The 26,510-nt window shown below is 43.2% G+C and overlaps 1 protein-coding gene across 3 annotated transcripts in view; it reads left to right on the top strand.

Moving 5' to 3' along the window:
- Positions 1-26,510, top strand: part of Arfgef2 (ADP ribosylation factor guanine nucleotide exchange factor 2) — an 89,776-nt gene that overhangs the window by 4,924 nt on the left and 58,342 nt on the right. For 2 of the 3 annotated variants that reach the window (XM_003467713.5, XM_063248203.1), the window contains exons 2-8: positions 9,433-9,463; positions 10,317-10,440; positions 16,969-17,115; positions 18,051-18,230; positions 18,630-18,864; positions 23,049-23,117; positions 25,809-25,960. In XM_003467713.5, the coding sequence (XP_003467761.1) occupies positions 9,433-9,463; positions 10,317-10,440; positions 16,969-17,115; positions 18,051-18,230; positions 18,630-18,864; positions 23,049-23,117; positions 25,809-25,960 (938 nt within the window). The remainder of the gene's footprint in view (positions 1-9,432; positions 9,464-10,316; positions 10,441-16,968; positions 17,116-18,050; positions 18,231-18,629; positions 18,865-23,048; positions 23,118-25,808; positions 25,961-26,510) is intronic. The other variant, XM_063248204.1, reaches the window with a different exon arrangement.

Raw genomic sequence — 26,510 nt, 5'->3', positions numbered from 1 at the left:
CAGGTTTTTTCTGCCGCTTTTTACTACATGTCTTTGGGAGTTAGAAACTTGAAGAAAGAATGAATATGCAAAGTTGGTCTCACGTAAGAGTCATTGGAGTTAAATGTTTCTGATTTATGGTATCTCGGCAACAGCAGCAGTAAGCTCCCACTTACTACTTCTGCATTCCTGTCTGTTTGGGGGAGTGTCAACCAGTGGGCAACCACGGCTCAGTGAGCAGCCCACTCACATGCGCACAGCCAGGTGGAGAAACTCAGCTACAGAGAGGGACTGTCCTATCTGGAGCACTAAGTCGATTCTTAGATTTGGTGCTCTGTTTAATATACAGGATTTATAGACACTCAAGCCATTGGTGAGCATTGTGTCGAGCTGTTTTGGTGGCACAGTGCAGGTGGAAGCAGCGAAGAATGGGCTGAGACAGGAGGAGGAAAAGAAATAGCACAGACAGACAGACACCTCTGGCCTCCGCTTTGGATACTGCAAAGAAGAGGGGAATGTGGCTCAGGGGAAGTATGTGTTTGTTTAAAGGTGGAAGAGACTTAGCCTGTTTAAATATCACTGGGGAGAGAGCCAGTTAGTCATAAATCTTAGTTTATTAATATGCATAAAGCATTTGGTATTTAGCACTGGAGGTTTAACTCAGTGGTTACAGTGTATGTTTAGCGTACATGAATCCCTGAGTTCAATCCTTAGCACCAAAAAAACTCCCTAAACCCAAAAATACTATCCTTAACCATGAGGAAGAACAAATCTGTAAATTTCTGTTTCAAATAAAATAAAGCTTTAAATTGAAATACTGTCCAAAATAAAGCCTTTAACATTAGCAAATTCTGGGGTTTTGATTAAACATTTTGTCTATAGGTGCCATGTTTCATGAATGTTTTGAGAAATTGGCCTCATGACCCTGGCAGACTGCTTTTTGTTGAAAAGCTTTATGATGCTTCTAGAGGAGGAGATCATCTGTTTAGAAGCAGCAGCTAAAAATTGGATTGCAGGGAATGGAAAAAAATTAAGATGTTGTGTACATGTACCAACTCCCTGCAATTGGTGTAAACATTATGTACTGTAAGCGTACTACGTTAAAAAAATTTAAAAACCAAAACATTGGATTGCTATTGATAATCGAAAGTTCATTTATTGGCTGGTGGAAATTTTATCTAGAGCTGAGTTTGAAACTTTGCTTATTGATAGTTCTGTGAACTTGGGCTAATAATTCAGCTTCTTTGAGCCTCAGTTTCCTGAATTGATAAATTTGGAGCTACCTGTGTCACGCTTCTGTCAAGGTTAAGTGAGCTAATGCAGTGAGTGACACAGACCTGGTACCCAGCAGTGACCTTGTAGAATAAGAGGCTTTGCATTCCTGTATTTAAAAGAAAGAGAAGTGAACACGTGCCCTTCTCTGCCTCCTCTCTTAGTTGATTTGTGGACCTTTTTGGGAGTCTTAGACATTTCCATAGGGATGAAGCAAGAGGTTGGATGAATGGATTAGAGCTCTGTCCTGCGCTTGTAGATCTCAGGGGAGACTCTGAAAGCAGTGCTGGGGAAAGCAGCAAGCCTGTTCTTTATGGAAAAGAGTGAACTTGTGAAAATGTGTACTTAATCAGCAAGAACATGGAGTCTTCTATATAAATAGCACAGAGCTGTGTTTAGTTGTCAGTATTTTCTCTAGGTTTAGGGGGCTGGCCAGGAAGTTACTTGACTTTCTTTCCAGAAAAGTTATTTTAAAAATTACATTTGCTGATTCATTACTGGAATCTTTCTGTAAGACGTTTGGTTTGGTTTATGGCATAGGTTGTAAATAAGCTTTTTAGCTTGGTGTTTTATTAGGTTTTATATTTTTGTGGGGAAAACAGCCTTCTCATGCTAGGTTGTAAACTTTTAAAAATTACCTTCAATCTTAAGGAGTGGTTGGTCAGTGTGTATTCGTTGTCCTGAATATAGTAGTCCTTTTGTCTGTTGACTGACCCAAGTCCAGAAGATATTTACTTGAGTGCCACATCCGATGTCATGTTGTAAGGGGGAAAAAAAACCCAACACAACTTGTTTTGATAGACTGTGCAGTCCAAGGGGGAGATAGGTGTCGTTCAGATGATCACGCTTTCTGGATCAGCCTAAGCTCTCCTGAGGACGGGAGCCAAGTCCTAATGGGCAGAGAAGGAGTGAGGGAGGTTTGAATTTGAGCAAGGTCCTAGTGTGATGGTGCGTGCCTGCAGACAGCGCTTTGGAAGGCCGAGGCAGGAAGATTGCAAGTGTGAGCTAGGCGACTTAAGTGACTTAGTGAGACTGTCTTTAAAAAAAAAATTTTTTTTAAAGAGCTGGGGATGTAGCTAAATGCAGAGCCCTACATTCAATCCTCAGTAGCATAAGAAAAGATAAAAATAAAAAAGTAAAGATTTTTTTGCAGAGAAAACAGCCTTTGAGAGGAGACTGAAAGAGGCCACTGTGAGAGAACATGGCGAGTGAAGGGTAGATGTATTTAGGGATGAGGTGACCGGGATGGCCCAGCGCCACCATGCAGAGCCCTGGAGATCATGGTGAGGACTGATATTTTAGTTGAGAATAAGTGGGATGACAGGGAAGAGTTTTGAACAGGGAGGAAGCTATTAAGTTGACCACGTTTGTGTTTCGAAAGATCTCTTGGGCCACCGTGATGCCAACATCCGGGAGACCCAGGATTTCTGGGGAGCAGTGAGGGTGCAGGTGAGAGTTGTTGGTGCCCTAGCACAGAATCAGAGCAAAGTGAATGGACTCCGATCTGGTTAGGAAGCGATGCTAAGAAAACCTGGTAAAGGTGCAGAAACAGCCCAAGAAAGGGAGGTGCTGCTGCTCTGTAAGATAATAGGCAGCGCCTGGATGTATACACCCGGTGCTCCTAGCAATGGCAGGGAGAGACTGGGACTCTAGCGCCATCAGGCTGGGTGGGGACTGAGGACCTGGCGAGAAAGAATGCCGGGAGCAAGAGGCAGTTGGGGGGCCCTGCGCCCGAGGACCTGCAGCCCTTCCCAGCTGAGCAGAGAAGGCCAAGTCTGCAGAAGAAGGCGGGGAGAGAGCGAGCTCTGAGGAATGGACAGAAGAACTGCGTGTTTATGAAGCCAGTAGAGAAAGTTCCAAGGAGCGCAAGGTCAGAAGGTGAAGTGCTGGAGGGAAGTCAAGTCAGGTGAAGACTGGAAAGATGCCCGTTGGACTTGGAAACATGCAGGCCACTGCCGGCTCTCACTTCAGCCGTTCTCGTGGCTCCGGGAGAGGTGGGAGAGGGAGCTGAGGAAATCCGCAGTGAACACAGCCGCCTCTTACCCCAGCTTTGGCTGGGCTGCGGGGGAGAGGAAGGAGATGTGGCTCAGGGAACAGTTTTGTTCTGTTTTGTTTGGTTTTAGAGGTAGAAAAGACTTGAACTTGTTTAAATGTCACTGGGAAGGGAACCAAATGCGAGAGAAGTTAAATAATGTAGGAAAGAGAAAACATAATTTATTCATTCATTGAACAGATTTTGAGGGCCTGTTTCCCTGTGCTGAGGAGTTGTGGGGGTTTAGGAGTACAGCAGTAAGCCTAGCAGAGACTTGTGTTGTCACAGAATTGATATTCTCTTGCTGGAGACAACAAGTACATGAGCTAATAATACATAGTATGTCTAGGGTGATAGGTACTATGGAGAAAACTAGAAATGTAAGGGTATAATGAAGAAGTAAAGGTGTTGAAGAGCTACAAGGTGACAAGAAGGTCAGGGTGGCTGTTTTCAGTGGTGACGGAGGTCTCTCTAGGCCAGCAGGCGAGACTTGAGCCCTAAACTGAAGGGAGAGCCTGGGCATCCTGGGGGAGGGAGGGCAGTAGATGGTCAGACCACAGGGAGGCAGGCAGTGGCACAGAGGCTTGGCGGCCACTGTCAGGCTTCACAGTTTACCCTGAATGAGCCTGGAAGACATTGGGAGTTTTGAGCCAATTTGGTCTTTTCCTCAGGCCTGTGCTTTGAGGGAATCCCTCCGGCTGCAGTGTGAGGAAAAGCTGTGGGGTGGGTGGGAGGGGAGGGCTGACAAGTGGGACGTGAAGAGGCTGCTGGGGTGTGGCAGTGGTGTCCGTGGTCGGATTCTGTGTAGTGTGGAGAGAGTGAGAGGAGCAGGCAGGGATAGGGGCCCAGGGTTGGCCCGGGCGGCTGGAGACTTCTCAGCAGGCCCAGGGAGAGGGTGGGTACAAAGTAGGTCAGTTTGAAGATTTGCTCGAGGAAGTCAGGGGTGTCTCCCTGTGGCAGCTTGTAATTGCCGAGTGATATAGGAGGCAGCTTCCAGCGGTTGTGTTGTACATGCGTAAAGAGGAAAGTGACATAATGGTGCCAATTAGGAGAGAAGAGATGGGCTATTAGAGGAGAGTGCTGCCCAGCATTCATTGTGGAGAACGTGGGATTGACTGGCAGCATTTAGGCTCCTTCTGAGGTTGGTGGTTACAGCTTCAGAGGCTCCCCAGGATGGTAGTGGATGTTAGGTTGGGATTTTGCCACAAATTAAGACCAAAGGTCAGAGGGACTTGGGGCTATTGATCAGCCGTCAGTCATTCTTTTAGCAGGCCGGCTGATGAGATTCCTCCCGGGAAATGGCAAAGAGGAAAGCTGTTAGCTGTGGTGATGTCTGACGGGCCAACATGAGGTCCTCCTGGGAGCTCTTGAGTGGGTCAGTTGGGAGGAGAGGAGGGTGTGGACAGAGAACACGAAAGAGCTAGAAATGCTTCACTTCCACGTGCAGGAAAGCTTCAGAGTGTGACAGTCACCCAGGCTAGCTTGGAGTGGAGAGGGTGATCAGAAGAATTGAAGTGGTGTGGGTGGTAGGGAGGCCTATGACTACCAGGTGTTGGAGAGATGCGTGGAATATGGGCACACTGACCATGGATAGGATTATTGGGCAGAGTTGGGCGTGCGGGTGTTGGATTCACCTTAGGAGTGGGAGAAGATGAAGTGCCAGTACCAGAACTGCTGATGAATGGGATGTGTGACCCATTCATACAGGTGTGGCAATCCCCAAAAACGATTTCCTGGGGAAACTGTGGCTTTCCACATGCCTCAGCCCCACCCCATGCCACTGGTCTCTCTCCCTTCCAGCCTGCTCACCCGGTGCCGCTGATTGCTTCATTGGCAGATGGAGGGCAGCCCCTCTGGGATGTGGCGCAGTGGGGAGCAGTAAGTGTGCCCCACCAGATGCTCCTCTCCTCCTCAAGGGAGTGGGGAGTGTGGCCCAGGAACAGACAGCCTCCCTGCAGAGAGCCCCCCGTGGCGGGGGATGGGAGTAGCTTAGCCTCTGTCTTCTCGGTCTCCTCACCTGTGCACTGGTTGTGGATGACACGAGTGATTACTAGGCTCTCATCACCTCCAGCTGCAGCGAGGATAGAATGAGACCTGCTGCTGGTGGTCAAGCCCTGAAGTCCACAGTGGTGGACACTGTTGTTTCACTCACTTTCTTTTTCCCTTGGCTTGGCTCTATGGATGGCACTGGAGTGTTTGCACTTCTGCTGACTCTTGTTTTAAGATAAGACCAAGAGAACTGACACATATTGGCCACCTGTTGTGTGCCAGCCACTGCCCTAGTCGATAATCTGTCAGGACATCTTGGGATTGTTAATTGAGTATCTTTAGTCAAGCTCCCCCTTACAGTCTGTGGAGCGTATGGGCTGCTGTTTTTGTTTTGTTTTTTAATGGGCCGCTTCTTGTCATCCACAGTTTTAGAGTAGAAGTCAAGATTCAGAAAGGTTTAATAACCCATCATTCAGCCACTAGATGTCCATACTGAGTCTGAATCCATCTTTGAATCTTGTACCTATTTCTTTTCTTAACCCACCAGCCTGTGCCAGGCTGTGGGTCCCCCTGCCTAACATTTTTCTTTGGTTCTTTTTTCTCCCCCTTTTTAGTGGGGAAAACAGTTGTGTCACCCAATATACTCAGAACCCAACTGTTAGGTGGGACCATATGACACTTGCACTACTCTTTGAATATTTCCAGCTTATAGAAATGCCTCTGTAATCAGCTTCAAACTGATGCTTCTCTCTGCCCCTGGCCATTATCACTGGGTTACTGGCAGACATCTCCTGATTGGTTTCCCTGTTTCTGTCCTGGCCACTCTTTTCTTCGCACAGCAACGCCTAGAATGAAAAACACACAAGTAGTTGGAACAGGCTACCCCTTCCTGGCTACTTGTTAGGCTTCCTCCCTCCCCTATAAAAAGGCGCTGTACCCTCTGGATCCCTGCTGTGCCCAGTGGAGAGGATTTTCAGAATATTTCTTTATTCAACAAAAGGTCGTTTAGAAAGTGCAGCAAGTCCTAATTATTGGGACTTTAAGGATAAATTTTAAAATCTAGAGAAAAATTTGTGATCATGGAATTTAGAAGCTTGGCTTTCTGGCAGTGGTTCACAGAGAAGACTCTCTCCTCTGCAGTTGCAGGGTCCTGCTGCCACTGCGAGTCACAGCAGCCCTGACTCCCATTCAAAACCTAAGGTGTGTTTTGGTGGACATGTTGCAGCAGGTCAGAAAAGGCAGACTTCAGACCTGAGGTGTGAACTATCTTTCCCAGCTGGAGGGAGGTCACGGTGGGGAAAATACCACTGTTTTGAACTATGCATACCTGTAACACTTTTTTATCAGTGTTAGCAAAGCCACACATATTTATGCTGTTCTGCATTGATAGTTTACAGATTAATTCTTTGACCTTATTTGAAAGTCAAGAACACAAGTGGTTAGGAGCACAGGTTCTGAAGTCTGATTTTCTGGGTGCAAGTCTCAGGTCTACTTGGTAACTACTCTGGATCTTGTTTCTTCATTTGGCCTCTAACTCTGGTTCTCTGGCTCCTTGGTTGTTCTTTGCTTTTTGGCTGTTTTAGCTTCTACAAAGTTTGGTATTTTGTCCTTGTAGTGTTGGTTATAATCTTTAAAAGCCACTTTATCTCCTGCAGTTACTTTATTGCAATAAGTGAAGCACTTTCTCCTGGGCTCTTCCCTGATCCTTGAAACAGAAATTGGAGAACTAGAAACTAGAGAACCAGGGCAGCCTGCAAATCAATCTTACTTGAACCAGAATGTTTTTCAGAAATTAAAGTTGTGGGCTGGGAATGTAGCTCAGCAGCACGGCGCCTACCGGGCAAGCATGAAGTTGTAAGTTCAGTTCCCATTACCCCTCCCCTCCCCCCAAAAATTGAAGTTGCTTTGAATTGCAGTCTGAGCTGTCATATAACGTCTACATTTTGACTTCTGGAAAAAATCAGGAAAATGGACTCCTCTGGTGTCAGGGTCTATAGAGGGAATAGTACCGTTTGGTTTTGCTACTCTGGATACTTCCTGGGTACTTTAAGGAGCCATCATGGCGCTTGGCTCATTCACTAATGGTTGGCACCAGTGGCATTCCAAAACAGAAACTGTTCTAGAGCTCAGAAGCCAGCGTGGATGCTGAGGATGGACTGGGTGCTTCAGATGCCATTGAATACATGAGCTGATTCTGATTAGGTAACCGTGACTAGAGACTAGAAGCTAAACCTTATGTATGAACTAAGGTAGCAGTGCCCCTTCTGTGTCACAGAGTGGCAGATGATCTTGTCACCCAAGCAGAGCCTTGGCATTATTGGCCTAGGTTGCTGAAAGCTGAAAGCTTGGCCACCAGCTTTGTGGGGTGAATGTCCTGGGCCCTCTCACAGCCTTGAGAACCTCTACTAGGGGAAGTCAGAGCTCCTTCCTTAGACAATTCTTGTCCATGAGGGGAAGAATCCATGCCGCACAGCTCTCTGTAACGTGTGTTACAAGTCTTACAGTCCCATGAGCATAGTGCTTGGTATTAGTCACCTGAGCATTTTGTTTTGTTTTGTTTTTAATACGTATAGTAAAAAGGCATTGAAAATCAGCTAGAAGGTTAAGATACTATTTAGCATTCCATCAAGGATAGCATTGTCCAAAAAGGGGAAACTAAACCATGTGTGGTGATGCAGATCTGTAATCCTGGCATTTGGGAGGCTGAGGCAGGAGGATCACTGTGAGTTTGAGACCAGCCTTGACTACATAGTGAGGCCCTGTCAAAAAAAAAAAAAAAAAAAAGAGGAAGCTAGTAACCTCCAGGACCCTGTCCTGTTCTGTCCTCAGTACTGTGTAAGAGACTGGCCTTCCAGAGATTGACTGAACACTAAGCATTTAGAGCTGATTTGATAAAATATGGAGCCTGGGGGGCCTAACAAGAAATATCTTCTGCTGAGTGGATGTGGGGAGGTTCTGTGTATTCAGACAGGATGTTGTGTTGTTTCAGTAGCATAAAACTTTGTTCTGCTGGAAGACTGTCATCTCTGAGATTGTGATTTCGGAATAATGATACTATTTCCATAACTTAACTGTGTGGGAATTGTAACGTCTGTGATAAGTAAAAATTGTAAAATTTCTTTCAACTCTCCAGAACAGATAGTTTAGCATAACACTGTGAATTATTTAATGCCACTGACTTATATACTTAAAAATGGTTAAAGTAATGCACTTTAGAGGCCAGAGATATATAGCTCAGTGACACAGCGCTTGCCTGGCAAGCACAAGGTCATGAGTTCAGTTCCTGGTACTGAAAAAATAAATGGTACACTTTAAGTTACTTTAGGTTACCACAGTTGTTTTTTAAAAAAGAGTTTATTAAATAAAGTATATACTTATGATAGAAAGTGGGAAAAAGAAGAAAAAAACCACACCATCCTACTACTATCAATATTTTGTTATATTTGCTTCAATATTTTCTTGAATTTGTATCCAATCTTCCATGCATATTTTTGCAGTTGAAATGTTGCTTCCTTGCCAGGATATTGTGCTAACCACTGCCGACACGCTTTCTGCTGAGTGGGGAAGTAGGTAGAAAGGAGATGGACTGCAGACCCACTGGCTGCATTCAAATTTTGGTTTCTCAGTCCTTGATGTAGACATAGCAAGCAAGTTGCTTACTCTTACTGCCTTGGTTTCCTTATCAAAATCACTGGTTCTCATGGGAGGGAGTTTGGCCCAGCGGACACTTGGCAGTGTCCAGAGATGTGTTTGGTAATGAGACTGCAGGCAGCAGGGAGGGTGGCGGTCAGTGATGTTTCTAAACCTACAGTGCACAGGCCAACCTCATAATAAAGATTTATCTTTCCCTAGGTATCAGTAGGGCCTAGTTTGAAAAACTGCTAAACAAGATAGAAGTCATAGTAGTACCCATGTCAGAAGATTGCTGTGAGCATGAAATGAATTAAACCATGACTAGAGTATGCTTAGGGCATAGTAACTACAGTACTGTCTAAGTGCTAGCTGTTTTTACTGCTGTTCTAATTGTTTCACTTAAAATCAAAATTTTAGTAAATATCTCATAAACATTCTTTTAGTGGTTTTCAAATGCCTTGTAATAAAGTTTTATTTTCCATAAATTTTGTATCCTCCTAATAAGCTTTTACTTCTTCTCCCAACAGATGAAATTAAAGCTGAAATAGAAAAGCAGAGGTAAGCAATAGAACTTTGTCGCTGCTGAAATACAGCATGAGAGGGGCAGGTAGCAGCCATTCCCCCACCACTTTTTTTTTTTCAGTGTTGAGAATTAACTTGAGTACCCTATCATTGACCTACATCCCCAAACACACACCCTCTTTTCATTAATTTTGAGACAAGGTCTTGATAAGTTGCCCAGACTAGGTTCAAACGTACAATCTTTCCTGCCTCAGCCTCCCAAGTAGCTCATGTTATATTTGTGTGCTACTGCACCTGGTGTGGCCCTTTCTGTATATTCTGTATATTTTCTCTTGTTTCTAATCCTCAGGTATGGTACGCACTCCCCAGCACTGTGTTAGCACACAACAGAACATGACTGGTGCGTCTGAACTAACGCTGGGTTAATAGGTTACTGCCTCAGGCTTGCATCCTCCGAGGAGAGGTTACAGAGGGGCAAGTTAATGCTCCTGTATCCTTTCTTGAGAGAAGAGGCTGCGCCCTTGTCTTTTGGTTAGCATACTTACTGAAGACAGCAGGCAGTGCAAGTGGCTGCTGCTGATCTTCAGGGTATCGAATCCAGTTAATGACATTTTTGAGCTATAGCTGTAGCACAGCTGCTCCTAGGATACTGATGACTCAGGTCACTAATCAGACAGGCCTTGCTCTCTGTATGTGTTCCTTTGAGTTTCCTAAAGTTACATGTGTTCAACTTTTAATTGACTAACCCCAAGACATAATTTGTAGGCACTTTTAATTAAGTGGTTGCCAATGTAATGGGAAGTTAGGGGTAAGGCGTAGGGAAAGCAAGCTTAAAAAGTAAAACAAAACAAAAAACCTCTTCTCTGCCCTCTGTTGCTTTCCCTGCTAGGCTGGGCGCTGCAGCACCACCAAAGGCAAACTTCATTGAAGCTGACAAGTACTTTCTTCCATTCGAGCTAGCTTGCCAGTCCAAGTCCCCCCGAGTGGTCAGCACATCCCTCGACTGCTTGCAGGTACCATGTTTAGACTTGATGAGATAGAGGAGTTCCTGTCAGGTGACAGATGCTCCTTACATAGAGCCATGCTGGACATGGCCCTGGGCACTCCGCCTGCCATTGGAGGTGGAGAAAGGAGCAGTTACTCTTTGTGGAGATCTCATGGAAGAGGGGGAAGAGGGATCTGAGCTTCTTAGCTAAAATGGGAATTTGTTCCCTAGAAATACTTTGTTGCACTCTTTGATGTTACGTTTTTCTAGCATTATTTAAATTATTTGATACACACAAGCATATAAAGTACTTTTTATAGAGCCTCTTTTTTGGTGGTATTGTCATAATATGAAGTGTAGGAATATAGTCACATCCATTATTTATAGTAGTTATGTTCTATAATAAAGTCACTGTAAACATGAATTAGTGAATGTTGAAATACATATCGGGTTGGATTCCTGTGACTCTAGTCACAACATGTCCATTGGCTGATGTGTATATAACTTTATATCCTGTGATTCTTTTTTTTGTCTTTTTCCTTTTTATCAGTACCGGGGATCAAACTCATGACCGCCTGCTTGCAAGGCAGGCGCTTATGCTGCTGAGCTAAATCCCCAGCCCCTCTGTGATTCTTTTTAAAGGTGCCGTATTTAATAGGTATTGTTAATTCATTAACACTGAACTCCTGGCAGCAGCACCATGACACATCTGGGAAGACAGCTTATTTGAATACATGTAGTTTCTCCAGAGGCATATCATTGCCTTCTTGTTCTTAAACACTGGAATGCAATTCAGCACATGCCTAAGGGCCGTTGTGAAAAGCAAAATAGGACAAAAATGTGAAAAACATGGCACTAAATGTACTGCAGCTGAAGACACTTGTTGGCTCTGGAAAACTGAAACAAGGCAGAGTGTTCACGAGCTAGGACACAGGCATCACAGGATGCACATCTTACACTGCTCAGCAGATGTCCACAAGTGGCTGCAAAAGTTGCATACGTATTGATTTCGGGCTTTCAAATACATTTTAGTGAGTAGCTGCATTTGAAGTGGAGAGTCTGAAAGTGATGTAGATGGACTCGGTAGAGCTGCAGCAACTTCATTACCAGTGCTTTTTACTGATGAAGAAACAAGAATAGAAAAGTTAGGGTGACTTACCAACCAGTAGTGAAAGAACTGCTTCATCCTCCTGAGTAGCAGAGATTAAATACATGTGCTATTATACCTAGCTGCTGCTTGCTTTCATTAATAGTTTTATTCCTGTGTTTTCTCAAGGCATACTCCTAAAGCTTCTGATGAAATCTAAGGACTTTTTTTTCTTTTGGTACCTCGGTGGGCAAGTACCAGAACTACATCAATGAGAAAGTTGAATATTCAGTTTAAATATAATGAGGAGACACAGTTTGCCATTACTTTCTAGAACACAAAGCGTTGTGTTGAAAAGATATGTAAATCCTCATGCAAGTTTCTTGGGGGAAAAGTGCCGTCATCAATTGGTTATGTCTGTCAGGGCACAGGATTGCAAAGTGGCAGTGGGCATGCCACATTTTGGGCATCCTGAGTCTAATATTTACTCTGTTAATTTCTTTTCTTTGATATACTTGAGAAGTGATGAGTTTTTTCACAGAAGCAGCTTTTCCAAATGAAAAGCCATTTTTCTCATTCAAGATCACTTGTACAGATCGTTTTATGTGAAACATTCAATGAGCCAAGAATCTTTAAATGGCAGGCAAAGTCCTACTTCTGTCCTAAAATATATGATACTAGGAATGATTTCTGAAGAAATTTGAACTGAGTTTATTTTTAGTTGTTTTCTCTCCATGAGATGATTAGTTTGTGAGCTGGTGCTAGTGGTTATCTTACTGAGAGGAACTTGCATTGGCTCTCAACCTGTGTGGGCCTAAAGGCTTTGCCCACATTACCATGTTTAATCTTCTCAGTAACCCTCAGACATTGCTTCCGTCCTCATTTTAGAATCGAGGAACCTGAAGCTTAGAGAACAAAGTAAAGTGAACAGTCCATTCTGAGGTTTCCTGGCCAGGAATTGATGCAATTAGGGGTAGATATCTAGGACTTTCTGACCCCACACTTACATTCTTAACTGAGAGTTACTAGTTATGGCTTGTGAGCCAAATCTGACCTGCTGACTGGTTTTTTTGGGTTTTTGTATGGAGAATTGAACCCAGGGGTGCTGCACCATTAAGCTACATCCCCAGCTCTTGTTCCTATTTTGAAACAGAGTTTTGCTAAGTTGTACAGACTGGGCTGAAACTTCCAATCCTCCTGCTTCATCCTCCTGAGTAGCAGGGAATAAATAAATGTGGTACCATACCTAGCTGCTGCTTGCTTTCATAAATAAAGTTTTATCAAAGCATTCACATCTCAAGTTGGTATTTTGTAGCAAAACACTGTATATTAGTATGGCTTAAATATCACATATTTATTTCTCAAAGGTTCCGGAGGCTGGGTAGTCCAAAACCAGGTCTTGATTATTTGCTTCCTAATGAAGACCCTCTTTCTGGCTTACAGCCTGCTAAGCTAGCTAAATCTCTTATTAAGTACTTACCTCATCATGAGGACTCCCTCCCTCATGATCTTTCAAAGCCAAATTATCTTCCAAAAACTCAAGTTCCTAATATCATCACATTGGAGATGAGAACTTCAAGTTAGGGGTTTGGAGAGGAAGAAAACACACTTTGAGTGCATAGCAACGTTCACATCCATTCATCTATGTGCCCATGTTTGCTTTTCTCCTCCTGTGACTGAGGTGCATGGTTGCAATGGAGATGACAGGACCCACACAGCCTAAATATTTAGTACATGATGTTTTACAGAAAAAAATTGTGAACCCTTGCTCTTTACTATTACTTGTGGTTCTGGCCTCTTTAATAACGGAAATAATCTGTATCTAGAACTCCATATATATATGTATGTCATTTGTTCTGCTTTATTTCACCCCACTGAGAATATTGGGCTTAAGGTGTATGGTCATCTTTCTTTTTAGAATGGAGTTCTCTGGAATTTAATAGGTAAATTAGGGTTTCTTTGCTTAGTATACGGTTGTAAAATGTGTCATCCCTTTTATGACATTAGAAAGTGGCTGGGCGTTCCCTGGGTTACTGAATGAAGAGCTGTACTTCCCCTTCCCCTTTGTTGGCTATCTTGCTAACCCTGTTTGATTGCAATTTCTCAGAGTTGAGTGAGGGAATTCTGTCTTGGAAAGGAAGGCCAGGGTATAGGGATAAAGTCTGGTTTGGGCAGAATCTAAGCTAGCTGCAAGAGAAGTCCATACTGTGGTTGTTACTCATTTAGCTTGGAGTGATGATAGGAGCAAAGATGGTCCGGGTTTTGGTTTGCCCTGAGCCCATTTAGCTCAGATTCCCTCTCCCCACTGGGAAAAGGGTGGAAACCTCCCTCTGCTGACTTGTCGAACAGTAAGGAGTCCCCTGTGTTCCTTTCATTCAGATCTTGGTCCATTACATGCTTTGCCAGTACCAAGGTTCAGGTAAACGGGACTGGGGTCAGTCTTTCCTACCTAAAGTTTTGCTGGTCACATATTGATAATAAGAATTTTTTCATTATCCTAATATATTCATATTTCTTAAATTTAAAATTTTATATGTAAGCCCAGGTGTGGTGGCACATGCCTGTAATACCAGCACTTGGAAGGCTTAGGCAAGAGGATTGTTCCAAGTTGGAGACCAGCCTGGGCTACAAGCTCAAGGCCAGCCTGAAACGCATAGTGAGATCCTGTCTCAAAAAAGAAAAAAATTCTTATTAAAGTTTATACACTTATTAACGTTTATACAGTATAAGCATACAAATATAAAAGTTTTTTTCTTTTTGGCACTGGGGATTGAACCCAGGGCCTTGTGCATATTAGGCAAGTGCTTTACCACTGAGCTAAATCCCCAGATCTTTTTATTTTTATTTTTATTTTTATTTTTGAGATAGAATCTCATTAACTTGCCCAGGCTTTCCTCAAACTTGTAATCCTCCAGCTTTAGTCTCCCCAGTACTGGGATTACAGACATACATTACCACAAAAATAGAATTTTTAGAAGCACAAGATAAAAATTAATTCTCTTTATACTTCTCAAAGAAATTTGTAGGAAATCATTGGTATGAGCTGTTCTAAAATCACAAGTATTATCTATTGCACTTATTTCCAGAAAACTTTGTGTACATTTAAAACTGAACTTAAATGGTTTATATTTTGTTTTCTTTTAAAAAGTATTTAAAACTTTACATGTAAGATTGAAATCCCTTGAGCCACCATAAAACCAGTTGCCTATTTAGGTTTATAATTCTCATTCTTCTGTTTCTGTAAAACCAGTTGCCTATTTAGGTTTATAATTCTCATTCTTCTGTTTCTGTAAAACCAGTTGCCTATTTAGGTTTATAATTCTCATTCTTCTGTTTCTATTTTACCTTTTTCTATAGATATCACCTGTACAAATGTTTCTGCAGCTTACTTTTTATATTGAACGGTGTTCCCTGTACAGTGGGTCCAATGAAGGCCTGCTACAGTGTTTTATATTTTCTCATCTTTACTTCTGTGCCAAGACTTGCTTGTGCCAGCCCCCTTCACCACGTGCATCAGGGGCCAGCTAGCCAAAGGCCTGCTCCTCTGTGCTTCTTCTCGGGTACAGGCAAGAACGAGGCAAGAACTCACCAGGGTGGCCAAAGGGAAGGAGGAGTCGGGGATGTAGTATCTACAAATCACACAGAGCCTTAAAGGTCCCATTCAGCTTTGGCTTTGATTCACCCACTCCTGAAAATATAAACTATGAGAAATAAAGTCACATCTGTTATACTTGCAGTGCCTGTGGCACAGGAGGATGAGAAAGTGAGATTAGAGAGACCCACAGGATGTAGGAGCTCTGCTTGTTCTTTATTCCTGTCTCACTGCACAGACAGGAGGTAAAATCATACTGAAAACCCCTTTCAGGTTAAAGTGTATTGTGTCCGCTTAAGGAATCCAGTGTCTGCTTGCAGCCTCAGTATTATGGTAACTCCTGTCTGTCTGTCTGTCTGTCTGTCTGTCTCTCTCTGTGTGTGTGTGTGTGTGTGTGTGTGTGCTGAGACTCAAACCTTGGGCCTTGTGCATGCTGACCTTGTGCTCTGCTACTGAACCACCTGCCAGGCACCTACATTCCAGCATTCTCATTTAGAAGTTGCTGTCCCATTCACATTGCAGTGCCCACCACAGATTTGAGCTTATCGGGAGTAGGAGTAACAGTGTCAAAACCACTGCTTGCCTACCAGGCAGCAGCCCTGCCCTGTAGGAGACTGTGCATTAGCAGCAGGGCGGGTGCTGAGGTGACAGGCTCTGGACTTGACCCCCACATTCCACACCCTTGCCTGGGGGTCTTGATGGGGGGCCTTGGGCAGCACAAGGGCACAATCCTCACTCCACTCCTGCTCCTTTAGTCACTTGAGCCAGCAGAGTCCTATTTCTGCTCTCAGCCTCTCTCTTCATTTGTTTTTCAGTTTGTTTTTTTGAGTGGTGGCGCTTTGTAGCTAATGATGGGGGAAAGTTACTGAGAACTGGGGTCAGGACTGCAGAATGGCCTGTCTTTCTTCCACGGTGGTGGCAATACTGTGGGTAAACACAGGAGTGCTCATCTGCTTTGTGCAGGCGGAGGTGAGGATATGACCAATTAGAAGCCCAAAAGGATAAAGAATGGAATAGTATTTTTGAGAATTTTCACCAGCTTACTAAAAGCAGAGAGTATTTCAAGATCCAGCACCCTTTATCTGGTCAGCCATCAAAATAATCCTGATAGTTTGGAGAATAATACTGATTCGCAGGCTCTGCCGCCCCCCCCCCCCCGATTTCTGGTTCAGAAGGTCTGGGTTAATGTTCTGGAATTTGTATTTTTAACAAGCTCCTTCAGATGATCCTGGTCTCAGCCAGGTTTAGAGATCATCCTGACCTCTGAGGTTCCCTGGCCTTTAGGTTTTCCATGCTGAAGTCAAAGTCATGAGTGAGGTATCCAAACTGACCTGTAACCAGACAGAGAGGGCATGGCCAAGCAGCCACATCGGTCCAGTTACAGGTAGCACACATTATTTGATAATGCAGATGTGGAATGCAGTCACCGCCTTTATTTTAACTTTTGGAATAGAAAATACACAGATATAACTCAGCATTCCGTAAGAATGGAAAGTAGAAAGTGCCTTAGTTTTATCCTTGCTGTGACTGCTTAGTTCTCTTCCTCTTTGGTAGAACATGTTACCTTTAATGTGCCACCCTCTCACTGTGCTCCAAAGAACCTCTCATCATCTTTGTCTTTAGTATGGTTATTAGTGCCCTAGAAATTGTGTGTTGGGAGTGTTCTGTGCCTTGCTATTGCCATCGGACACTGTGTCACCACTGCTGGGATTTTCAATTGCCGGGAGATAGGAGGTAGCAGCATACAGAGTGGTTATGCCTGCCTGGCTCCTGAGAGAGAAGCATCTCTAGAAACTGCCTGCCTGACTTTTGCCATCGTGGGCAGCTTTGATACTGGCCAGGCCGAAACTTCTGATCTGTCTTTTTTCTGTGTTTAGAAACTCATAGCATATGGACACATCACAGGCAATGCCCCCGACAGCGGAGCCCCAGGGAAGCGACTGATCGACAGGATTGTGGAAACCATTTGCAATTGTTTTCAGGGCCCGCAGACAGATGAAGGGGTTCAGTTACAAATTATTAAGGTATTTCTGTTTGTTTGCCTGATCTGGGTTTAAAATTTAAAAAGCTGGTCCCCTTTGGGAATATGAGGTATAAAGTTAATCATGCGTTAGTTGTCTCAGGTGGCACTGTGCTGGAACAGAAACATTTAAACATTACTTGGATCTTTTATTAAGTGTCAGAATGTGTTAGCATATCCTGAGACCAGAAGAGCAGAACCAAGTGTATTTTCACAGTAAACAGTTCCACTGATAATATTGTAAGTCAACTGTGAGTTAAACTGACTCAAACCCCCCTGATCTTTCCCCTTGAAAAATCCAAATTGCCAGCCTGCCATTTCTCAGCAGGTCTTCAGTACTGATAGCACCAGCTTGCCCTGTGCCTGTGTCCTGCGGTCTGCTTCCTCGTGCCACATCAGCTGCCAGGGATGGATTGGCATGAGATGGGACCATCTGCTTGTCAGGGAACAGGAGCAAGATGGACATGGCCAATCCTCTGAATCTTTGCTTCTACATACTTTAGTTATGTGAGGACAGCCACACCTCCCTCGAAGTCCCCTGAAACACACCAGTGTTGCCCTTTGAAACATGAGTGTTTTTTGGTTTGCGTAGGTAAGATCAAGTGGAAGCATTTTTTTCATCCTGAGAGAAGTGCCTGTAATTTTCATTCTAGATTTTTCAGTCAACATTAACACAAGTTTGGCTTTTTAAAAAGTGAGTCAGTAAAAACCTACTTTGATACAGCATAATTACTTCAAGTAATTTGTGTATTTGGAAGTTAGTAATTGCTTTTAAATGCAGAAGTTGGTACTTAGTACTGATCCATCCAGTTTAGTTTGCAGAGCCATCTTTGAATTTATAAAGAATAGCAATAAAGCCCACTCCTAGGAAAGTTTAGCCAGGGAGGACCAGGAAGAAGGTAAGTGTTCGTGAAGGTGACAGTTTCTGATCTGTTTTAGGCTCTTCTGACTGCAGTGACTTCCCCACACATTGAAATTCATGAGGGCACCATCCTGCAGACAGTGAGGACATGTTACAATATCTACTTGGCCAGCAAAAACCTCATCAATCAGACTACTGCCAAGGCCACCCTCACTCAGATGCTGAATGTCATCTTTACCCGCATGGAATACCAAGTGGTGAGTGGCACCCCTCCCACCAGTGGGGCAGGCAGATGTCATTGTTGCCTTTGAACTGTTTCATACGGGCCTCAGTGTGTGTGCAGGATCGCTAGCACTTCAGAGTTTTACTTTTTTCTCTCTTAAATTCTCTGTGCTGTGGTGGTTTTTTTTGTTTGTTTGTTTTGTTTTGTTTTCTCACTTTAAAATTGGAGAGAGAATCCTGTGTGGGGGTTTTGAAGTTTGTGTTTAAATTGGCTTGGAGTTTGTCACATTAAAAGTTTCCTTGAATTTCCTTTTGAAATTTTTGTCTTGCTGGTTGGAAAATTTTTAAGCAATAGGCTAGCATAATTTTTATTCTATACCAAGATAGTAAGTCCAAATCACATTTAAGTCATATGTTTCTCTGTTGCCTTTTAGTTGCAGGAGGCCAGGGAATTAGAAAAACCAATCCAGTCAAAACCCCAGTCCCCTGTGATTCAAGCTGCAGCAGTGTCTCCAAAGTTCAGTCATTTGAAACAGAGCCAGGCACAGAGCAAACCAACAACGCCGGAAAAAGCAGATCTACCCAATGGTGAACATGCGAGGAACGACCCTGGGAAAGCGAGCTCGGAAAATGGAGATATATGCAGAGAAAGGGGCCCCTCGTTCTCAGGTATGGCAGAGCTTTCAAGGGTGAGCCGCATCCTCTCATCACTAAGGGGCACATAAAGGCGGTGTCTGGTAACATCTGAAGGCACCAGGTGACTCAGGAAGAAATGAGATGAATTACAGACAGGACAGATATTCCGTGTAGAACAGCCAGCCTGACTGAAGAATTATTTAACAGAATTATCTGGGCAGCTGCTCTGTTTCTGGGTCTTGTCCTGGACCTCCGCCTTGCTTTTCTCTTCTGGAACAGCCAGCGAAGCGTGATGCGTGATGTCCATTGCCAGCTGTACAGTCTTCTCAGAACAGTTCCTGGAATGGATCTCACTGCCACCTCTTTACATGAGTCCAGTGCTGAGGCTCAGTTTGGGCACTTACCTCTGTGGCAAATTAATTGGGTGATTAGCTATCCATTTCCTGTCTTCTCTGTCCAGAAGAGAGTGAAGGCCTCATTTTTCCTATACACACTGGATCCCTGGATCCCTGGATCCCTGGATCCCTGGATCCCTGGATCCCTGTGCCTCGCTTAGGGCCTGACAGTTAGAAGCCACTCATAGGCCTCACTGGAGGAATCAGAATGCTGGATGGGAGGATCGACAGAGCTCACCAAGGCTATCAGCAAGGCTTTGTTTGATTTTTTAAACAAAACAATATTCAGTATTCTAGTTAAAGTAAATGAATCTAAAGCATGAAATCTTAGAAAAGAGGGTTACCTGAGCCTACTTTTAAACGTTTGCATCTCCTTCTGGATATAGTATATACACCAGATTCAGACATTTTCTTTCCAGCTGGGCACAGTGGCGCACATCTGTAATCTCAGCACACAGAGGCCAAGCAGGAGGATCACCATGAGTTCAGGGCTAGCTAGGACTACATAGTGAGTTTAAGCTTGAATTACAGAGAGTGACCCTGTCTCAGAAAGTAAAAATAAAAAGTAAATTTCAGGAATCTGCCTTTCCCAGATAATTCTGTTAAATAGTTCTTCACTCAGGCTGGTTGTTCTACACAGAATATCTGCCTTGTCTATAATTCATCTCATTCCTTCTTTGGTCACACAACTGGTGATAATTTTTGTTGACAGTATCTTCCCTTCCAAAGTGCATATATTTGAGCAGCTTTTTATTCCTTTATGATTTGCCAGAGTGCTTGTCATGCAGTGGCATGGAAAAGGAGTAAGTGTTGCTGGAATGGTCTGTGTCTGTTTACTCAGGGAAAGCACAGAAGAAGAAGTTACCACTGAGAATTGCATGTGTTTCAGGGCAAGCAGAGTAATCTGCTCACTCTTCCTGCTGTGTGTCTTAAGGAAGGTCTCAGAAATTTTCTGCTCACCTACTGTGTGTTGTTGCCTTTGCCTTTCTGACCCTTAGGGCAAGGGTTTTTCACTATAACCCTTATCAAGCTGTGATCAATCAGTAAATATTAATATTTAAACATTATAGTAAGTATAGCTATGCAGATAGAAAGCACTTCTGTCTGAGCTTCATGAAAAGTACTTCCTCTGTGACCCATTTTCTCTATAGAAGCCAAAGTGATCTCTTAAAAGCATGATGATATGACCCTGCCCTGCTCAAACCCTTTTGGTAATTGCTGCACCCTACCCCTTCCAGAGTGCAATTCATGCCTGCCTTGCTCCTGTGCTTTGCAAAGCTCTGTGTGGCTGGGCCCTGCCCGCCTTTTGTGATTCTGTTTGCTGCACAGTGCCAGAAGCAATGCTTGTCCTGCCTCTGTGTCTTTATACTTAACATCCATTCTTCATTTCTACTCTTTGCTTATCTTGGTTCTCTTTTGTTCAGAATGAGACCCACTTCCCTGGTGATCCATAATGCCTGTCTTGCCGTCTTTTCTTATTTTCTTCATAGAATGAATAAATGTCTGAAATTACTGAAGTATTTGTGTTTACTTGTTCTCACCTGGAATCTAGGCTATTATGTTCATGTCTGTATTCCCAACACTGGAACAGGGTCTGGCGCCAATAGCAAAATCTCAGTAAATACATCTTTGAATGAAATGGGAAGAACATGACTTCTAGAATTTAGTTTTAAGGTGTTGCTATAGATTTGGTTGTACACTATGAGGCTTTGGCCAGGATCATGGGACTCAGGTTGCCTATGAGAATTGAGACCAAAACCCTGCAAATCATGGATCAGAACAGAGGTGTGTGCTGTTTTTAAAAACAACAAATAGCTTTCAGTTCTCAAGATTTAATTTTGCTTCCAGGAATGAACACTAGTGAAGGCTTTAACTAATTGCAGCTACTTTCAATATTGTTGGTTGGAAATTTTTAGCATGTACTTCATCTCCAGGGCTAGGCAGGTGACAGAAATAAACAATCTGCCATCATGAGGGATTGTGAATGTCCTCACACAAACACACTCTGCAGTTGTTGATACATAAAGTGCCTAGGCTCATGAAAGTCAACATGGGAATTTTCCTTTTCTTTTCAGAGACCATTTGAAATACTGTGTATTTTGTCTTATTTCTCACCTGACTCTTGCTTACTAGCAGGGGAATTGACACTTAGGAGGTTGAGTCACTTCCCACACCTGGTTGTGGCTGAACAGAGACCTAAACTAGGAGACCTGCCGGCTCCAGGGCACTGAGTCTTAATCAGCATGTTGAATTCACTTCACAAGGGACCATTTTCTCTGATGCTCTTTCATTTTTCCCACTCCTGGCAGGCATGTTACTTTGTTACCATATCGTAACCCCAGTCCAAGTATGATGGCAACTGGCACTGGGCTCCATGGAAAGGACAGTGCAGGGTGGGTAAGGATGAACCACAGGATCTGCAGAGCTTAGGTCCTGGCCTAAGAGGACAACTGTCCTGGCCCCAGCCAGCTATAGCCCAGTGTTGCCACACTGTCAAGTTTTTAAGTAGAAGCCAGAACTGTTTTGGGTTTTTATGTTTGCTTGTTTTTTTGGAGGGGGACGGGGAATCAAACTCAGGACCTTGCACTTGCCAAACAGGTGCTGTGCCACTGAGCTGTTTCTCTGGCCTCAGATATGGTTTTCTTACTAACTAGTTTCTCAGTTTATAAATGTTGGCAGCTATTTTAAACATTTTGAAAAGTAATATGTACGCTGAAGGGCACATACTTGTAAGCCAGTTATGTCTATCTGCTAAATAACTTACAGAGTCTCTGATAAAGTGAGTGGGTGTTTTGGGTGTTGAATATGAACAAAGTACTTTGTAGCAGACTGCACACATTAGAGGTTGCCCCCATAATTTTATTAAATAATCATGTCAGAGAGTGCTGAAACTTAGAAACATGTGCCACATCACGGTGTAAGTGAGATGATTTTAGATAGTTCACAAGTGTGCAGTTATTTTAATAGTTACACATTTATATTAACATGCACTTAGAAAATATAAGTAGTACATCAAAACTTAACTTTCTGAATTTCATTACCTAAGATGAGTTAATAAAAAATTTTAAAAGGACTAGGAATGTAAAGATCAGGCCCCAATAGCCCCTCCCCACACATACACGTGAGTTAATTTGAAGTGTAATGTTAGACAGAAGGCAGAATTAAGTTACTTTGCTTTTGTTTAAGGTGGTGGCCTTTTTGGTTAGAGTGGTGTTTTATAAGTCCGTAATAGTTATTATTACTAAAAATCTATAGTCAAATGCTGCTTACTTCATAAACTGCTTTCCCGGTCTCATTTTCTTAAAAAAAAGGGGGGGGGGTGTTGCTGAACCTCTTCCACTTAAATAGTTACCATTTTGCAGAATAATTCTGTTTAAAGGTTAGTGAATCCTAAACTGTCACATTAGAAATCCTTTGCTAAATCCTAGGTTGGCAGTGAGGGAGAATGGAGCAGCAGGCTCTGCAGTGAGGGTCTCAAGGCAAAGACACAAGAGAAAGCTGCTGCTTTTGTTTTGCCAGGAACTGTGGCTGGATGAAGTCTAGCTGCCACCCCCAAGTTGGTGTGGAGAGGTGCCAGGCTGAGCAGCAGGGACTCAGGCAGGAAGAGAATAAGGTGGAGGTGTTAGTTCCATGAAGCAGAACTCAGAGCACGTGCTGCCTTAAAGGTTTCTGAATTTCAACACACAGTGAAATTTGACCTGGGGAAGAACTTACTTGGACCCTTTGCCTTTTGAAGTGTGATTGTAGAAGAACATGGTTGTAATCTTCTTCCCCTTCTTTCTTTTCCCTGGGAATGCCGCATGTGTGTTTGGGTGTATGTAGGGTCTGATGATGGAGCCCAGGCAGTGGTGAAGGACATTTTAGAAGATGTGGTCACATCTGCTGTCAAAGGTAAGAATCAAGGACAACGTGGCTTTCATGGGGCCTCATTCCTCCAAAATGTCCTTGGGCCAGTCACTTAGAAGTGGGGTTTCCTCTTCCCAGTCTAATAAAGTAAGTGACAGAGCTCACGGGAACTGAATCTGCTACTGCCTGCCTTTCTTTCACATGGGTCTCAAAAGTGGCCTGGCCTTAGGGGTAGTTTTGTTCATGGAGCATAGTCTGACCGAGGTAGGGTTGGGGTTGCCTCCTGGAGACATGGAGGCCACTCTGCATCCCTTCTGTTGGAGGCTGCCAGGTTTCTCTAAATAAACTGTAGCCTGAGATCCGTGTTCATCCCTGCTGAATTTTCACAGCTGTTGAGATGCCAAGAGGATATTCCACATGTCTACAGGTCTCAGGTATATTGTTCAACTTCATACAGAGCTCCCCTCAGTTTCTTGGTTACACTTGTATAGTCTATAATGACTGTTGGTGATTCTTTTCTTCGTTTTTGCTCCAAATCTCAAGTCAGTGGCTTTGTGTTGAATCCATGATTCCACTGCCAGTAGTGGTTTACAGTCACTATATTTTTTTTAAACACTAAGGAAAAAAATGAACCTGGTGTAGTGGTGTATACATACGTGTAATCCCAGCACTTGAGTGGCTGAGGCAAGAGGATCACCCTGAGTTCAAAACCAGCCTCGGCTACATAATAAGTTCAAGGCCAGCCTGAACTACATTGTGAAACCCTGTCTCAACAGCAACAACAAAAAGAAACAATAAAATGAAATAGAATACAAATGATCTATGTCACAGATAGTGATGTTAAGAGTTTTTTCATGTGGGCGTGCTGGCATCCACCTGAAACTCCAGGACTAAGAGAAGGAGGCAGCAGAAACATTGCAAGTTCCTGTCCTGCCTGGGCAATTTAGCAAGGCACTGTCTCAAGATAGAGTCAAAAGGACGGGGGATAGAGCTCAGTGGTAGAGCATTTCTGAGCTCATTCATCATTACCATACTTTATATATATCATAAAGCATGTTTCTGTATTGGAACATGATTTTCAATATTAATTTCTTACTAAAGTCATGATCTTTTTTTTCCCCCAGTGTCAGATGGAATGCAGAGCCAGGGATTTAGCTCAGCAGTGTAAGTGCCTCCCTGGCAAGCACAAGGTCATAAGTTCGATCCCTGATACCAAAACGAAAAACGAAAACCAGAAACCAACAATAGGTGGAATGCAGTTTACCCATGCTAACCAAATACTTTATCACTGAGCTACAGCCCTAGCCTTGGGTCATAATTTGAAAGCCATTTTTCAAAACCCTATCTTTTTTGCCAAATTAGGCTACCACAAAGCTGTAAGTTACATTATTTAACTCCTTGTAGAAATGTCATTAAAAGAACATACTTGGGAGGCTAAGGCAGGAGCATCATCACGAGTTTGAGGGCAACTGGGCTACAGAATGAGTTTAAGGCCAGCCTAAATTATACAGTGAGACTTTGTCTGAAAATACCAAAAAAAAAAAAATTTTTTTGCATAATCTTATTTTGTGTGATTAGATATGTCTCTGGAGTCTAAATTTATCACAGAATTGGTGCTTGTGTGCCTTGTTCATTGCTATATCCTCCAACCTGTGCCACACCCAGTCACATAGCAGGCACTTGATAAATACTTGTTGAATGAGTGTCTACTTTTTTGGATTGTTTAGTATCCTTTAATGGATGTAAATAGCCACATGATAAATTCCTCTTAGAGTTTCATTGTTCTGCTAATCAGATATTCTTTCTTTCATTAAATGATGAAATTTAAAAAATTCTTTCTTTTTTCACATGCTGCCAGGAAGCTCAGGTCTGTTTTTCTCTGTAATTAAGGTTTTCTGTCCTAATGGCTGTCCTCTAATTCCTGTGTCTGTGATGGTGAACCTCTTAGAGACGAAATCTCCAAACTGCAAACCAGAATCCACTTATTTATTTCAAAGTGCCAACTCTGCAACAAAACCTGAATATTGGGCTGGGTGAGGTGGCACATACCTGTAATCTGAACACTTGGGAGACTGAGGCAAGAGGATTGCTGTGAGTTCAAGGCCAATTTGGGCTACATAGTGAGTTCAGGACCAGTCTGAACCACATATGCATGGTGAGAACCTGTCTCCAAAAAACAAAAAGAAATCTGAAGTTTTAGTTTAGAAAAATAATTTATACATTAACATCTTTTGTCTTAAAAGAAAAACAAATAACATGTACCATCAGTTCACCACCACTGACTTACATTAATAGTCCTTTAAATAAAAGTCTTTGCTTTTTAGATTTAGCTGCTTGCAATCTTTTTAGAAGTGGATGGGGCGGGGGCTGGGGATTTAGCTCAAACGGCATAAGCATCTGCCTTGCAAGCAGGCGGTCATAAGTTCGATCCCCGGTACCGGTAAAAAGGAAAAAGAAAAAAAAAAGAAGTGGATGGGGCAGGTGGGCCGCTGCATTAAGCAATTCTGGAGGTACCATTGACATACTTTCAGTTTGCCTGAACCCCCCGAAGGACTCGTGCATTGCCAGGTACAGTTTAAGCACCACCTTGGCCCAGCCTTATGTTCCTGAGATAGTGGGAGAGAAAGGGGAAGGAAGATCAGTAGTGAGGGCTATGTGAGTAACTTCTTTCTGGTGTCAGGCAGCCTTTGGGGACACATACTGATTTGGGGATGACCTTTGTACTTGTGTTTTCAGAAGCAACAGAAAAGCATGGTTTGGTGGAACCCAACAGGCTCCTAGGTGGACTAGACTGCCAGGAATGTGCCGTTCCCCCAGGAATTGATGAAAACTCACAGACCAATGGCATAGCAGATGACAGGCAATCCTTGTCCTCTGCAGATAATCTGGTATGTTGGCAATCACCCTACTTAGAGGCATTTCCATTTTTCCTTTTTTAGAATATACAGAATTAAATCTCTAACAAATGAAGTGAGTACCTGGGTGTGTTAAGGTATGCCTTTAATCCCATCTGCTTGGGAGGCTGAGGTAGGAGGATCATGAGACTATCCTGGGCAGTTTAGTTAAGACCCTGACTCCAACTAAAAATGTTTTGCGGTTATAGCAAATATTTGAACATCTCTAGGTTTAATCCCAGTATCTATATTTCTCTGTCTGTCTCTGTCTCTCTCACATAGATACACATACACACAAAGAAAAATGTGTAGGGGCTGGGGATTTAGCTCAGTGGCATAAGCACCTGCCTTGCAAGCAAGCGGTTGTGAGTTCGATCCCTGGTACCGGTAAAAATGAAAAAGACAAAAAAAAAAAAAAAAAGAAAAATGAGTAAAATAAGCAAGCCTTTTTGGTTATTATTCACATGATCATGGTCTAATATTCTTTGTATTTTTCTGTTAGGAGATTTAGTTCTTGGAGCATGCTAATGTCAGTTGTATATAA

This window comes from Cavia porcellus, unplaced genomic scaffold, assembly GCF_034190915.1.
Source record: "Cavia porcellus strain 051 isolate PalLab524CR breed Dunkin Hartley unplaced genomic scaffold, mCavPor4.1 scaffold_5, whole genome shotgun sequence".
Classification (NCBI taxonomy): Eukaryota; Metazoa; Chordata; class Mammalia; order Rodentia; family Caviidae; genus Cavia; species Cavia porcellus.
This window is presented reverse-complemented; position numbering and strand designations above follow the sequence as displayed.